This window comes from Haplochromis burtoni, unplaced genomic scaffold, assembly GCF_018398535.1.
Source record: "Haplochromis burtoni strain Fernald_Lab_line unplaced genomic scaffold, NCSU_Asbu1 Contig_3, whole genome shotgun sequence".
Taxonomy (NCBI): domain Eukaryota; kingdom Metazoa; phylum Chordata; class Actinopteri; order Cichliformes; family Cichlidae; genus Haplochromis; species Haplochromis burtoni.
In genome coordinates this window covers 435058-450906 of record NW_024582364.1, presented here as the reverse complement: position 1 = coordinate 450906, position 15849 = coordinate 435058, and the positions used below count along the sequence as shown (strand labels likewise).

The window sequence follows — 15849 nt, the reverse complement described above, 5'->3', positions numbered from 1 at the left end:
ACATATATATATGCAGTGTATTTGCTGAGGTCCTGAGCAGTCAGAAAGGCCCCTTTTGTCTCTTTTTTATCACTCACTTTGTGCTTATTATTTCTGTTATGGCGACTCCTTCATGGTATGTAGTGGTTTTTTCCCCTGTATTATTATTATTTTTACCCAGAATAGTTTTCTTCCTAGCCAGTCATAACAAGGTTGCATTAACCTAACAAAAAATTCAAATAATAAAAATGAGCATTAAACATCCAACTAATGCATCATAACTACATTATTTTCTTAAGCAAAACCTGTAACTTTTTTACAGACTATTCTGCTCCACCATTTGCTTACATGGCTGTTCCAAAGGCTTGCCAGCTTCCCCAGTTTCGCACACAGACACAGACACACACACACTTCCATATGCACAGTGCAGTAGACCTCCCAAACTCTACAGTCTGGACATGATGTCATAAGATTTTATGTTGTAATGAATCTCTGGAATTGGATTTATAGATTATTATTCCTTTATTCATTTCTGTATTTATTTTGCTAAATGAGAAAGAGGCACATTGTTTAATTCAGCAGGAGCTGTTGCATTGGCCAAGTAACTGTCATGACATTTATAACAGTAGTAATTCCTAGAATTAACTGTGTTTTTGGTCAGAGCAATCAAATAATCTCATTTGTCAGGCTTTATTTTGAAATGTTCAAATCTGTGTTCTAATACATTTCTAAACACACTGTGAGCGTGTGCACACGAGATGAACAATGACTGTCCACAGAAGCATTGCTGCGCATGCAAACAGCATTTAGCTCAGAGTGCTGACAGGCTACATGGTCAAAACAGTTGCTATGGTCTATCTTTTCTCACCGCCGCAATGTAGTGCATGTGTGTGTCGTGTTTGCATGCATATGTGCGGCCATTCTCTTGTGTGGTTGAGGCCGTCCACCACATGTGAGCGTGTTTTATGGGTCCAAAGGGAGTTAAGGTTAATGCAGTAAAACCACCTTCCGCGTGCCCAGCGTATGCCTTAAAAGAGGATTTGACACAAGAATGCAGTAAAGAAATAAACTATGGATAAAGTAGAAGGTTTTTAGTGAAAAAAAAAAAAAATCAGATACTTATTGGGATGTCATTGTTGAGTCCTCTGCTGCTGATGGGCCTATTGCATGGTTGGTATGTGAAAGCTTTCATTTAAACAGCACATGAGCTGACACATCTGCCTCACTGTGGAGGGAAAAGGATATTTTTAGTGCAACTGCGAGACACATTTTGTTACTGTTAACATATTTCAGCTGCTTCAAAACTAATCCAAACTCTTCCCAGCATGTGGACACACCCCTTCAAGCAAAAATTTAAACACACATGTCGCCAGGATGGATTTGTTTCTCTAAGATTCTAAAGTCTAAATCTTCTTTACTGTAAATTCAAATTACCTTGTTTACCAAGAATGAGGTGGTCACTGACTCTCTTCCGCTGTTTCTTACTGTAAGGCTAAATATTACGTAGTCCTTTTTGGATGTCCTTACACGGTAGAGTGACTCATCTTTCTAGTCAAAGCAATATACGCACTGATCACTGTAAGGAATTGTTTAGTTCAGCTTGCACCAGCCATTACAGTTGGTCTCTCTGGCTAATTGAGGCTCACTTAATAACACTGCCTAGAGGCTTTTAAGCCAATGAGATGTCATTGATTTTATCTCTCGTTTTTGCGGCACACGCCCCTTTATTCATGACCCTGCTGTCTCCTCCTCTCTGCCGCTGGCTTTAATAGCCCGCTGGGAATACTTGCCAATGTTTCCAAGTCTGCACACATGCATTCACCTCCATGAAGTAGTGGAATAGTCGGCATTTACTGTCAGACCTCCTGGCAGTAACTCACTCATCAAACTGTTTCTTTCATCGCATCCCTCACTTCATGGCCACTCCTTTCCCATGCTCTCCATTACTCTGAACTTGGCTGTTCCATAGTTCTTTTCACCTTTCTTCCCTCTGTTATCATTCACTTTAATATAGCTGTCCTTCATTTAAAGCGGTGATTGTATGAGTGCGATGAAAGGTATTACCTTAAATGCAAGTAAGTTCTCAGAGTTGTATAGGTGTCAGTGGGTGGTTTCGAAGCTTCACTGCTGTTCCTCCCATAGTTTTATGAGATTTCTTTCTTAACAGGTGTTTATCTGTCCTGCCCACAGGTGGACAAGGTGTGTGACCTGTCTACAGGGGAAGCCACACACATGCATCCTACTAGACCTGAGGTCAAAGCCTCGACACTGACCTTATCTTCTCCTTTTCCACCTTCCCCTTCCTCCCATCCTTCATTAGAGGAGTTGCAGGGGCAGTTAGGTCACTTAAAAAGGTAAGGCAAAGCTACAAACATTCAATCCTTTAGTTAGATTCCAAACTTTACTACTGGCTCTTCATTTTTTACAGTCAATGTTTTTTCTTGTTACTTAGCTACACTACTAGATGGAATGTAAACTCCACTTAAATAAAAAATGACTAGGCCTATATGACACGACCTAAGGGGTTGGCCAGTGTCTATTCACAGCTGTCACTTTTTGCTTTCTTCAAATGGCTAGTTGGATACAATTCACAACCACACACTGTAAATGTAGTGCCTGGTCCAGCTTTTTTGAAAGGGGTTTGCACAGTCCATGCCCTCCACCTGGCCCAGTCTGAGGCAACCATCCTGTGCCCACAGCAGCTGGTAGTGAGGTGAAGTGTGGGTAAGATTAATGTTGACGGACCAACAATTTCCTGTTTACCCAGACAGCCATACCACCAACTCTGCACACTAGCCGGCCTCGATTACATAGCAGCACTCACAAAAACACACACACAGACACCCTCTTGCAGTGTTGTCTACCATGAATCACTGCAGTGATGCCAGCCTAGCTGACAGGTCTGGCCTGGCACTAGCACCACCATTCATGGCAACACAATCCAGCTCACTGCTTGCTGCCAACACTGACCAGCGCACATGTGAGTGCTGACCACATCAGAGGCACGGCAGCACCAAGTGCAGTAAAGGGAGACTCGTGTACAGCTGAAAAATATGAAACATGATAGAGTAAAACAACATTTATATTTATTATATATTTAAATCTTTGCACATGTGCATATGTTTGCATGCATTTGTTTACTGACTTGACAAATTCATTCCATTTACTGTCTCAATTTTGATGTGGTGTGGGGAAAAATAGGTTTCGATTTATATGTAGTATACTCAGTGTCTGCATGTGCATGATTAATCACTCTCTTCCAGGGTCAAATGACTGTCTTTTCTCCCTCTTCCCCGTGTTTCCTGTCATGTCACCCTTTTTTTTCCCTTTTTTTCTTTCCCTCAATCCCCATTTCACCTCCCTGCATCCTCCTTGCTTGCAACAATCTCACCGGGACTCCAACTCCCATCATTCCCAGTTCATTCCCTCCGAAACATTTCAAGAAAAATAAACAAAATCTGGAAATCCTCTCTAGGTAAGCATGAACCCAAGAGACACACTTTTTTCTTTTAGAAATGGAAGGTGGTACAGTATTGTGCTAGTATAGATTGTTCAGATACTGCTAACAGGTGATTAACTTTGTGTTTTGGGAGATGGGTGCATATTGCATGTCTTACAAACAGCAGTTTTATCAATGGACTCAACACATTACCCTATATGACCCCATGTGTTTTTAAGCCTCTTTCTCACGGGTGGCGGCAATGTGTGTCCGATCAAAATATCATGCCATTGTTTTGTTCATGATGACAGTGTCTATATTGATAGCATCTGTTAGCATTTCTGGGAAGCTAAGAAATTACCACACAGCATCATTGAGAAAAATGTGCTGATGCAGTGAAGTGGTCACATTCAAAGCCATTCATTTCCTGCCACCATCAGTATCATCACATGGGTGCAGGTCATGCTTTCATGCTTGTTATTAGCAGTGTTGGGAAGGTTACTTTTAAAATGTATTCCACTACAGATTACAGAATACATGACCCAAAATATATTTTGTAACATATTCCGTTACGTTACTCAATGAGAGTAACGTATTCTGAATACTTTGGATTACTTAATATATTATCATGTTTTTTCACAACTACATGAATGTACTATTGCTGTGTGATTTATTACTATTACAGAAGGTTACTCGCCATAATACCAACTAGATTTTTAAATCTTAATATAAAATGAGTAACAGTAGGTGGACATTAGGTAAGGCTGCACTTTTTGCAGTCATCTCGTATAGAAAAGTATTCGGCGCGTATATAAAACAGGTCCGCGGCTCCGAACCATAGAAAAGTGACCTCTGGCTAATGCGTCGGTTCTGTGTCGGGCTCGTAGCCGAAAACTAGCTTTACTTTGTTGTCTGGGTCAACTTTGCTAGTGAGAGACAGAGAGAGGCGTTGAAAGGCTGCTCCAGCGAAACTTATTGTTTCGGGGGAAAACACGAACACAGCGTACAGTCGAGTCTTAATAGATTACTTAAAACTGGGCTCGTCAGGCACTCCTTTTGGCTACAGTGGTTGTTATTATATTTACATGCTTCCAGCTCCCGTTTCTGCTCGTTGACAGCTCGTACTTTTCCACTTTTTCTCCCTCCCTCACGCTCACAGACACATAACGGTTATGGCAGTCCATTCTCTCTGCAGCACGGACTACACTGCCCATGAGGCTACATTCTTTAGGGCTATGCCTGTAACACTCTGCCTATAGCCTTCATATTAAATCATTTTTAAAAAATAAATTCTTCACGTCATTATGAGAGGCGAGATTGAGACACAGGCATTTGAGCCTCTTAATGCGTGTTTTGTTTGGGTTTCCACCGGCGTGGAATTACCAAAAACAGAGATGGCAAAGCCTAACATATGAAACAGGAGAAGACCACCGTGTAATCCCTTTATTTCAGCAAAGTAACTGTATTCTGAATACCACCTTTTTAAACGGTAACTGTAACGGAATACAGTTACTCATATTTTGTATTTTAAGTACGTAACGGTGGTACATGTGTTCCGTTACTACCCAACACTGGTTATTAGTGTCATTGTACGGAAACACAGTGCCTCACCACCAGCTGCCCCGAAAATGTGACCACTAATGGTACAATTGCACGGTGCAATTCTCAATTTTAAACTTTCAATTTTAAGTGTACCGATTGTGAAGAGGAAGATATAAGTCTGTATAAAAATTATACTTGTGGTTTTTTCCCCAGGTATTTTTTGAATACCCTACATCGCTATAAGTCCTTCTTTGGCATGTTACCAGAGCTTCTATGCGAAGTGGCGAATGATGAGTCCACTTGCTGGAGCAGAGATGGAGTGGTGAAAAGGTAAGAGAAATGTGTTGCGTTAGAGATAAGAGCTTTCTTTTTTGCAAAACGACATTGCAGTATTGCATGGATGCAGGCTTGTTGGTGTTATTTCAAACAGAGATGTAATACCTTGCCTGAGATTTGACAGAAAGTGACCTCTGTGTTTAAGTTTGTGCGCTTGTGTGGAATAATGTTATGAGTCAGCGTGGCTGGCTCTCGCTAATCACTGTGGAAATAAGTAAGTCATTAAATCAGTCTCTGCACTGAATAAATGCAGGCAGCACAAATGGTTGGAAGGCGCTCCTTTCCTTTGTGCTGGAGTCATTTTATGAGTTGTTAACTATGCCTTTCTCTCTTTCCAATAGTTTAAGAGATATTTATTTTGTGCTGATTTATAGGTGTGGCCCTAAAACCCTTTTCCTGTTTATGGTTAAGTACTGTGTGTGGTTATGCATTACTCCATCAGCATAAGAAGAACAGACAAATGATACAGATAACTGAGCCAATGCGAGTCTGTAAATGATTCCCCCTGCTGGATCTGATTCTTAAAAGCTGTGAAAGCTTGGTCCACAATTATGACAAGATTATGTGCTGCTTCCACTGTGGTGGCCTTAAACTGGCCCCCCTTGGCATTTCAACTTAGTGCTCTGTTATGGGAGTATTAGCTTTGACAGTGAAAAACAGAGGACCAAATGAAGGCTTCCCCCATGAGTGCTTATCAGATCTTTTGGCCCAGATTGAGGTATGCATTATTTTCTAGTACATGGAACATGGACACGAGTACATGGAATAACATCTTGTGCAGGAATAGATGACTCACATTCTAAGAAGAACCTTTTTATTATCCTCGTTGGATAGAAGTATTTTGATAAAACTCTTCATTGAAGTTAGCTGTACTTTCAAATCTTATTTGTTTTTATTTGGATCTCTTCTTCTCTTCTCTTCTCTTCTCTAAGAAGCCAAAGTGTGTGCCACATGCTTGTGATCAGATATACACGAGAAAGCAAAAACTGTGCACGCCATCCATAATTCAACTCCTATACAGGGAGTGCAGAATTATTAGGCAAATGAGCATTTTGTCCACATCTTCCTCTTCATGCATGTTGTCTTACTCCAAGCTGTATAGGCTCGAAAGCCTACTACCAATTAAGCATATTAGGTGATGTGCATCTCTGTAATGAGAAGGGGTGTGGTCTAATGACATCAACACCCTATATCAGGTGTGCATAATTATTAGGCAACGTCCTTTCCTTTGGCAAAATGGGTCAAAAGAAGGACTTGACAGGCTCAGAAAAGTCAAAAATAGTGAGATATCTTGCAGAGGGATGCAGCAGTCTCAAAATTGCAAAGCTTCTGAAGCGTGATCATCGAACAATCAAGCGTTTCATTCAAAATAGTCAACAGGGTCGCAAGAAGCGTGTGGAAAAACCAAGGCGCAAAATAACTGCCCATGAACTGAGAAAAGTCAAGCGTGCAGCTGCCAAGATGCCACTTGCCACCAGTTTGGCCATATTTCAGAGCTGCAACATCACTGGAGTGCCCAAAAGCACAAGGTGTGCAATACTCAGAGACATGGCCAAGGTAAGAAAGGCTGAAAGACGACCACCACTGAACAAGACACACAAGCTGAAACGTCAAGACTGGGCCAAGAAATATCTCAAGACTGGTTTTTCTAAGGTTTTATGGACTGATGAAATGAGAGTGAGTCTTGATGGGCCCGTGGCTGGATTGGTAAAGGGCAGAGAGCTCCAGTCCGACTCAGACGCCAGCAAGGTGGAGGTGGAGTACTGGTTTGGGCTGGTATCATCAAAGATGAGCTTGTGGGGCCTTTTCGGGTTGAGGATGGAGTCAAGCTCAACTCCCAGTCCTACTGCCAGTTTCTGGAAGACACCTTCTTCAAGCAGTGGTACAGGAAGAAGTCTGCATCCTTCAAGAAAAACATGATTTTCATGCAGGACAATGCTCCATCACACGCGTCCAAGTACTCCACAGCGTGGCTGGCAAGAAAGGGTATAAAAGAAGAAAAACTAATGACATGGCCTCCTTGTTCACCTGATCTGAACCCCATTGAGAACCTGTGGTCCATCATCAAATGTGAGATTTACAAGGAGGGAAAACAGTACACCTCTCTGAACAGTGTCTGGGAGGCTGTGGTTGCTGCTGCACGCAATGTTGATGGTGAACAGATCAAAACACTGACAGAATCCATGGATGGCAGGCTTTTGAGTGTCCTTGCAAAGAAAGGTGGCTATATTGGTCGCTGATTTGTTTTTGTTTTGTTTTTGAATGTCAGAAATGTATATTTGTGAATGTGGAGATGTTATATTGGTTTCACTGGTAAAAATAAATAATTGAAATGGGTATATATTTGTTTTTTGTTAAGTTGCCTAATAATTATGCACAGTAATAGTCACCTGCACACACAGATATCCCCCTAAAATAGCTAAAACTAAAAACAAACTAAAAACTACTTCCAAAAACATTCAGCTTTGATATTAATGAGTTTTTTGGGTTCATTGAGAACATGGTTGTTGTTCAATAATAAAATTATTCCTCAAAAATACAACTTGCCTAATAATTCTGCACTCCCTGTACAAGAGAGTCTAACTAATGTGGTTGTGATCCTTGTTTGTATTTACTGACAGTGTGTGCGTGTCATTTTACTACTACTACTATGAAGACTATAGATTTTTCAGCAACGGTAATGGGTTATAATAGTTTGTTGTCACACACTCCCTGGTGGGTGCCAGGTCTTTCCTTATGGTGTCAAGTGTTCTTGGTTTGAATAAGAAAACAGTACCCTACTGAGACATTTGGCACAACTCATAAACTGTTCAGCTTGGCCAGTGGCTATTCAGCTAGCCTCTTTCACTGTATCTGACGCAGTTGGCATGTATTACAGTGAAAGGAGGGCAGGACAGGGCATGAAAAGGGTTGCCATTTTGGTGCCGTGGTGCCCCCTGTGCCTTGGAGTGCCCCTGATGAGGGAAGCATGGTGTAGTCATCACGGCAAGGGAAGCCTTGGCAGCATAAAGATCCATTGTGAAGTCAGTGGAGAGGGGCACAGCCCTGCTGTGGGGACCCCCAAAGCCCGGAGGGTGAACAAAGACCCTCCTATGAAGCTGCATGGGAAAGGCTTGGACATCACTGCCATTACTTACTGCCACTACTGACCATGCCTGGGAAAGTTGTATGAAAATGGCAATGAAGTAGAGAGAAATGAAGACAATGAGAAACAAAGAAGAGAAACGATTTGTTTTAAAAATACAAGAAGATGAAAAAAAGTATTATCCTTTATGGACATGTGCTGTTGTGTTTGTAGTCTTCTTTCCTGTATGGTGGACACAAAGCCACTCGGGGCTCAGCGGGTTTTCCCAGTGGACAGGACACAGATGCAGACACTCTCACATATCAGTCCACATGGGATCCATATGCTAGTCAACTGCAGGGGAGTCATTCATTCAGACACAATCATAATGTGCTCAGGCAACGAGACACACATCTAAATGTGGAAACTCACACACACATACAGACACACTTGCAAGCTATAATACTTCAAAATACATCAAAGGCATTTGGGATTGAAATTCCCTTCCTCTCTTTATTCAGCAACAGATAACAGAGTGGCAAGCGGGGGGCAAGCAGTTGTACTTAACAACTAAAACTGTGTTTTGGCAAATGTTCAAAATCTCAGAATATTTACACCGACACAGGTGCGAATACTTTGCTTCAACTTTTCCGGGAAAATAAGCTCAATCAAAATGATCACACTTTTCTTTTTTTATTTACTATTTTTTTAGGTTAGCCACTCACTCGATAGCTATGGTGGTGTTATTACAAAGTGAAATAACTCACTTTAATTACATAATTACAGGTATGCTTAGAGATACTGTGTGCATGTTTTCACACGATGCTTTATTAATTTTCTTCACTTATCTAATTGTAGTTGGGGGGTTTACTATATTTGACACATAAACTGGATATATTTCAAAACATAAGGGAATCATTTGCTCTGTGAGTATGCTTCTACAAATATTTTAAGAAGTTAACCTGACACAAATCTTAGCCACCTAGTGTTGAACTCTTCCAAGCGATTTTTGGTCTGTCTGTTATTTATTATGGCAACCCCTGCCGAACAGCGTGGCTTCTTTAATCTGAAGGAGGCTGAAAGGCACACATGTCTGAAAAAAACAGCTCCAGCTGGTAATTAGACTGTTTCAGAAAAGAGATGGAGATACTTGCATACAATACTTCTGTGAGAAAAACAAACTGTTTCATACTAGCTGTCCCTTCATGGATCCTAGCGTCCTCATGTTAAGGAGGATGCTACCATGCTACACATGTTACCATGGCATCTAAACATGCTAAACATGTTAGCATGACAGCAATGCTAACATGATCCCTTATCCAACTTAGGGTTGCAGGTGTGCTGAAGCCTATTCCAGTTGTCATACGGTAAGAAGTGGGGTACTTCCTGGAAAATTCCCAGTCTATCACAAGTCTAACACAGAGAAACAATAATTCAGACTCAGCTGCTCCCTTTAGGGGTCGCCACAGCAAATCATCTGTCTCACAATTCAAGGATAAGAGTTCACATCTATAGTTAGCTAACCTAACAGGCATGTCTTTGGACTTTAGAGAGAACCCACGCAGGTACAGCAAAAACATACAAATACCACACAGGAAAAACCCCAGTCGCCAGCGGGTACAAACCTTAAACTCTCTTCCTGTGAGGCAACAGTGCTAACAATCACACTACCACGTTTCCTGCAGTCAGAAATCATTGTGTTTATTGCATAGCCCACTCTCTCTGCATTGGCCTTTATGAGGAGCAATAATCATTGCAACAGTAACAGTAAATCCCACAAACCCCCATTGGGTTTTTTTAAATGCAATATTCATGTATACCTAACTTATTCATATTTATACTATAAGTGCATCCTCATTGCTATGGAATTCTGCAGAGAGAGGTGTAGGTGCTTTTTAGTGTATTATTCTAATTATTATAAAAGTTTTTTAAGAATAGATAATTCTATCACCTATATTATATGACCCAATACAAACGATTCCACTGTATTGGGAGTAGCTCAAGAGATGGTCCACGTACAATACAGCAGTGTGAGTCTTTCTGAATGCCTTGCATTTTTATAAGGTTATGACAATCCATTTGTTTATCATTTTGACATCTGGAATCCATTCTGTTATTGCAGAGAGTAACAGAGAGAGCGCTGCGCTGGGCAAAACGTTCACCCCTTATGCTCTCACTCGTTTTTCTTCACGCCTTCTGGTCCCATCCAGTTATAGCCTTCTCTGTGTCTGTCTCTCGGGTTAGGGGAGTTCAGTTCCAAAAAATGCGAGCGAATTGGATAATGAAAGAGGGAACTATAAATTAATGACCATATGCAGAGGGAAGACATTCCCCGCTTTGTGTGCAATCTGTGTGCTTCACATATGTGCCTCAAGACCCGTGTTTTGATGACAAGCAGAACGATAGAAGTTTGTTGTATTTAAAATGTAAAGTTGCAATAATATGATAAAGCAGACATGGTGGAATTGTGAGAGTCATGATTTGTTTGCAGAGAAAAAGTGGAGCATTTTGGAAATTGCCTACATATGTTTACATTTTCTGCCTCTACACCTACCCTTTAACCCTTTGCCATTGTGTGCAACAGCTTCCCTTTTTACTACCTCAATTCCCCTATTCTACTTCCTAAGCTCTTATTCAGCAGCCCCTTCCTTTCCCATAACCCTGGTCTACTTCCTGGGACCTTAGTATGACCCACGCTGCATTGCTTTGACTCTTTTCTCTTTGGGCCTGCGTCTTTGTGGTGTGGGTGTGTATATGTGTGCACACTCGAGAGAAAGAGAAAACAACAGTGATCATATTTCAGTATTTGTGAGGTATTTATACTCTCTGAAGAAATGCTTGGATTCTGAGTTTGGATTCATGGATTTTCTAAAAATGGGGACAAGTTTAGATGTCAGCAGATGTAATTCTGTTGGCATATACAGCTATTTGCCAATGTGGTTCCTGCATGAAAAGTGTTTATGAGTTTCAGTCTCTTCAAGTTTTGGTTTTATGGTGTGCCTTGAGCACACTGTATATTTATAAAGTTTCTTTCCAACTTCTTTCAGTCTTATTCTGATTGTTTTTATAGAGGAGATGCAACTTCTCCCTTAGAGTCAGTCAGTGCACTCGGTTGAGCTAATATAATTAAATTTCCACAATAGATTGGCATGTTTTACTGGAGCAATTCCTACTGGGCGAGGTAGACACTGTGCACTCACTAACCTCAGTGCTTGCCCACTGGCAAGGCATCAAACTCATAGCAGAAGAGAAAGGATGAGAAGGAGAGGATATGATGTGTGGTGGGGAGAGGGTTAAGGAAGTATGAAAGAGAAAACAGTGGATGGAATGGCAGATGAACTCATGGATAGTTGAGGGGGGAAAGGAAGATATAGGTCAGTGGCAGCAGGAAGCAGCAGCTTAAGGAGAACCCTCTGTCTTTGTGGCTTAATTCACTCTATGAGCCTGTTTGAAGTTTGCACTGTTTCTCTGGTTAGCAGCCAATAGTGGTCAGTGTGTCACTGTCTTCTGTGTGTGTTTGAGAGTACTGTGCATTCAAGAAATTCTGTTCAGTTTGACATTTAAGTGTAAAGAACTAGTGAAGAAAGGACAAAGAAAGCTTAAATCTCTATGATGTCAACACCGCTGCAATATGCAGTTAAATGGACCAAAAGGGATGCATTTGAAACAAAGTTTTATTGTACGGTATCGGAGTGCCTTGAACGACTTTACAGTTACTCAGTGAAGCTCTTATTTACATTCACTCACTTAGCATACACTCCATGATAATCATGTTACTGTGTCACAACTCTGTGCATATCTATTGTTAAAGAACTTATAATGAGAATTCACTTACTTTTTGCTTTAATATAATAAAATCCAAGGTCACAGCATGTGTCACAGTTATATTTATAGAGTTTTACCACACCAAACAGTTGTTTTGCCATTCAGTGCTACACATGTGCGACTACGACATGTTGTTATGAAAGGGACATACTGCAGAGAAAACAAAGACAAAACTTTATCTCAAGTAATACAGCCCACAGTAAGAGACAGTTATATCAGAACTACACACTCATATTCTTATGTTCAATGTAAAGTTTGCACTAATCAGCGTTATAGAAAATCTACTCCAGGCAGACATATCATATCTATGTGGCCACATGATGATGGTGGCTATATGGATTTCACAATTTTTGTTGACTGCTGACAGCACACGTACAGTACTGTAGAAAAGTCTTGAGCCAACTTTCATTTTTTCCTCATATTTTGCTTCCAAGGAGCCAGGCGTTCTTGTAATTTTTTAACGTGATCTTGAGCAATAGTTCTTCGTTCTTTCTGAAGTGTTTTTTCTTTCTTTTCTGTCTTTTTATTTTTTACCCGTGCATTTTCAGATGAATGCTTTTTTCTTCATTTATTAATCCACTTAACACTGACCTATAAATTATTCAAGCATAAAAGAGACAAATAACTCAAGGAGGGCAATATTGTTGTGTCTGCACATAACAGGCAACTTAACGAAGAATCAATTTTAAATTCGAAATCATTTATCTGTATTTCAGGTTCGAGACCACACCTCATACAGTCCTCTTCCAGTTCTCTGCCTATATATGACCCCCCTGCACACATCATTCATATTTCTCTGGTTAAATCAGCAATAAATGCCAAAGACAACGCATTGTGACAGGCATGAAATAGTAATTTTACACCAAGAAGGTGAGGAGCTAGAGTATCTGAAAGTTGTGTCTTTAAGAAATAGGCTAAAAATCCAACAAAGACCTATAGTCATGGGTGCACATAAGTGGTCCGCAGGTGTGCATTCACTGTCAAAATAAAAGACGCGCACCAGATAAGAAGTTGCAATGTGCGTTTGTGTACATATAAAAGGCACTGTTTTTGTCCACTAGAGTGGGATTTTCACGGCATATTCTGCACCACATCTCTGTGCGTTCATCATTTGTTTGAAGCCAGCTCACCTCCCGCAGCCACTTTTCCGAGAATACACTTCTTTTGCGGTTCGGACTCCTTCTGACATTTCTTTGGAGGTGGAGGAACACCAAAGCAATTGCTTAAAGGAGCTTGCTTCTTCGACATCTTTAAGAGTTCTAAACAAATGTCCGTCCTCCTCCAGAAAATCGTATGTACGCAAACGCGCATTGCAACTTCTTATCTGTGGCGCGTCTTTTATTTTGACAGCAAATGCGCACCTGCGGACCACTCACTCGTTAGAATTGGTCTCAGTGGAAGGGTAATTGACAAAATGCCATTCATAAAGCAGGAAAAATAAGGAGAAAAGGATCTGAGCTGAAATTCACTGGCAACAGTGAATTGGAGTGATGAATCAAAGTGACCAATTTTTGGTTTAAATTGTTGTCAATATGGACAGAAGAGGTCAGAAGAGATGTACAACAATGAGTGCCTACAACTTTACGTAAAACAAGGTGGAGGTTCTGTTATGATTTGGGGATACTTTACACAGAAAAGTACTGTCAGATTTTGATCCACCATCAGTACCATCTGGAAAGCATCAGAATGGCAGCAACTACATTTTTCACCAGACAGATGATCTCAAAGGCACCACTAATGAAGTAAAGGCATGCATCGTTAGAGTGGAACTCTATCAGTCATGGATTAACCTCTCTAGAGCCAGGACCTCAACTTTATTGAAGCAGTGTGATATCTATAAAGATAGAGGTCAGAACAAAAGGCAGCCAACATCCTTCAAGTAGCCTGAAGAACAACTCCTGAAGGCTACTTCAAGAAATATCAAGGAAGCTTACTAAGAAAGTTCTGGCTGTGTAGAAGAATACAAGTGGTCATACCAAATACTGACTTTCAAGCTCATTTGCAATAACAAGCTCTGTTATCGCCTTGTATTGTGTATTTTATTTTATATTTGCACGTTTCAATAAATCACTGCAGCTATTTGAAGACATGAGGGGTAGCTTAAGTACTGTAATACATCCAACACACAACTGCATCACACAGTGTGATCAAATTTGACTTTCAGAGCTAAGCACCTCTGTCATAACTATTTATAGAAACACTTTTATCATTTTCCCCAACAGATTCGTCAGACCTTGCACATAAAATACAGACCTGACCTAGGCAAGACATTGATATATATGTACACATATATCTTCCTACTGTATGAGGTAATGTTTACCTGTAGGCCTAAATTTAGGGCATACAGTGAGTATTGGCAACATTCCCTATAGAGTTTTTGTGTAAATGTGAGTACAAGTTTCAGTTTCCAGTGAGTGTTTTTTACAATCAAAGTGAGAATGTGAGCAAGATGTCTGCTTTGAGTCTAGTTACAAGTTTAAGAGTTATGCCAAGCTTTTACCAAAACCCACTGCAAAGGTATATGAATTTAAAATGAAAAAGAATGACCGGCACGGGAGGAGAGAAGGAAAGCTAACAAAACCAGCTCTGTACAAACAACAAAAGTACAGTCCACTACTGTGGAGGCTGTTGTGTGTGCCTGTGATCTGTGTTCAGTGTGTGTATGTGGTAACCTGAAACCACAGGGAAAACGTTCCTAGAATTCCTGGTGGGTTTGGTGTCATGGCTCGCTCACTGGAACCCCCTGAGTGGTGCTGGGAATGCGGCCTCTCCACGGAAGAGCAACAGAATAAAGGGAAAGTCCCGCCCTATTTTCATACATTCATATACACTTGCTGCCATGTAAATGCATGCACGCACACACACCAATTAAGGAATATATACATGAAATAAAGGTAAAGGAGAACACTTCTGAAAACAAATTCATGAACTATATATTCAAAATATATTTGACTAGTTTCTGTGTCTTGACCTAATCAAACCAAACTAGTTCTTGTCCCAACGAGAGATATGGTGAGAGAAAAAAATATGCAGGGTGCTGAAGAAGCTGAATTGTGCTTAAAAGAGGTGAAGAAACAGAACTGTATGCTAAAAACAGGTGAAAAAGCTGAAATTGTGCTGAAAATAGGAGAAAAAGAACAGAAAGAACAGAAGAGGCTGAAATTTTTTAGGCTACTCATCTCACTGAGCCAAACTGGATCTCAAGTAACTGGAAAAAAAGGTGAAAAAGCTGAAAATTCTGTTGAAAAGATGTGTACTTTTTGAATTTTTTTCTGAAAAGAGATGAAGAAACAAAAAAATTGGGCTGAAAAGAGGTGAAGAAAAAGAAATTTGTGCAGAATAGAGTTGAAGAGGCTGAAATTTGTGCTGAAAAGAGGTGAAAATGCTGAATGTTCAGCAAAAAAGAGATGAGGAACCTGAAATTTGTGCTGAAAAGAGCAGAAGAGGCTGAAAATTGTGCTGAAAAGAGGTGAATCCGCAGAATGTTTTGCTGAAAAGAGGTTAAGAAGCGGAACTTTGTGCTGAAAACAGGTGAATTAGCAGAATTTCTTCGAAAAAAAGAGGTAAAGAAGCTGAAATTTGTGCTGAAATTAGCTGAAGAATCTGGAATTTGTGCTGAAAAGAGGTGAAAACACTGAAAATTTTGCTGAAAAGTGGTGAAGAA

General features: G+C 40.5%; 1 protein-coding gene across 2 annotated transcripts in view; it reads left to right on the top strand.

The window, feature by feature from the left end:
- Positions 1-15849, top strand: part of gpc5c (glypican 5c) — a 103923-nt gene that overhangs the window by 36565 nt on the left and 51509 nt on the right. The window contains exons 4-6 of one of the 2 annotated variants that reach the window (XM_005912837.3): positions 2170-2333; positions 3398-3454; positions 5174-5290. In XM_005912837.3, the coding sequence (XP_005912899.1) occupies positions 2170-2333; positions 3398-3454; positions 5174-5290 (338 nt within the window). The remainder of the gene's footprint in view (positions 1-2169; positions 2334-3397; positions 3455-5173; positions 5291-15849) is intronic. The other variant, XM_005912838.3, reaches the window with a different exon arrangement.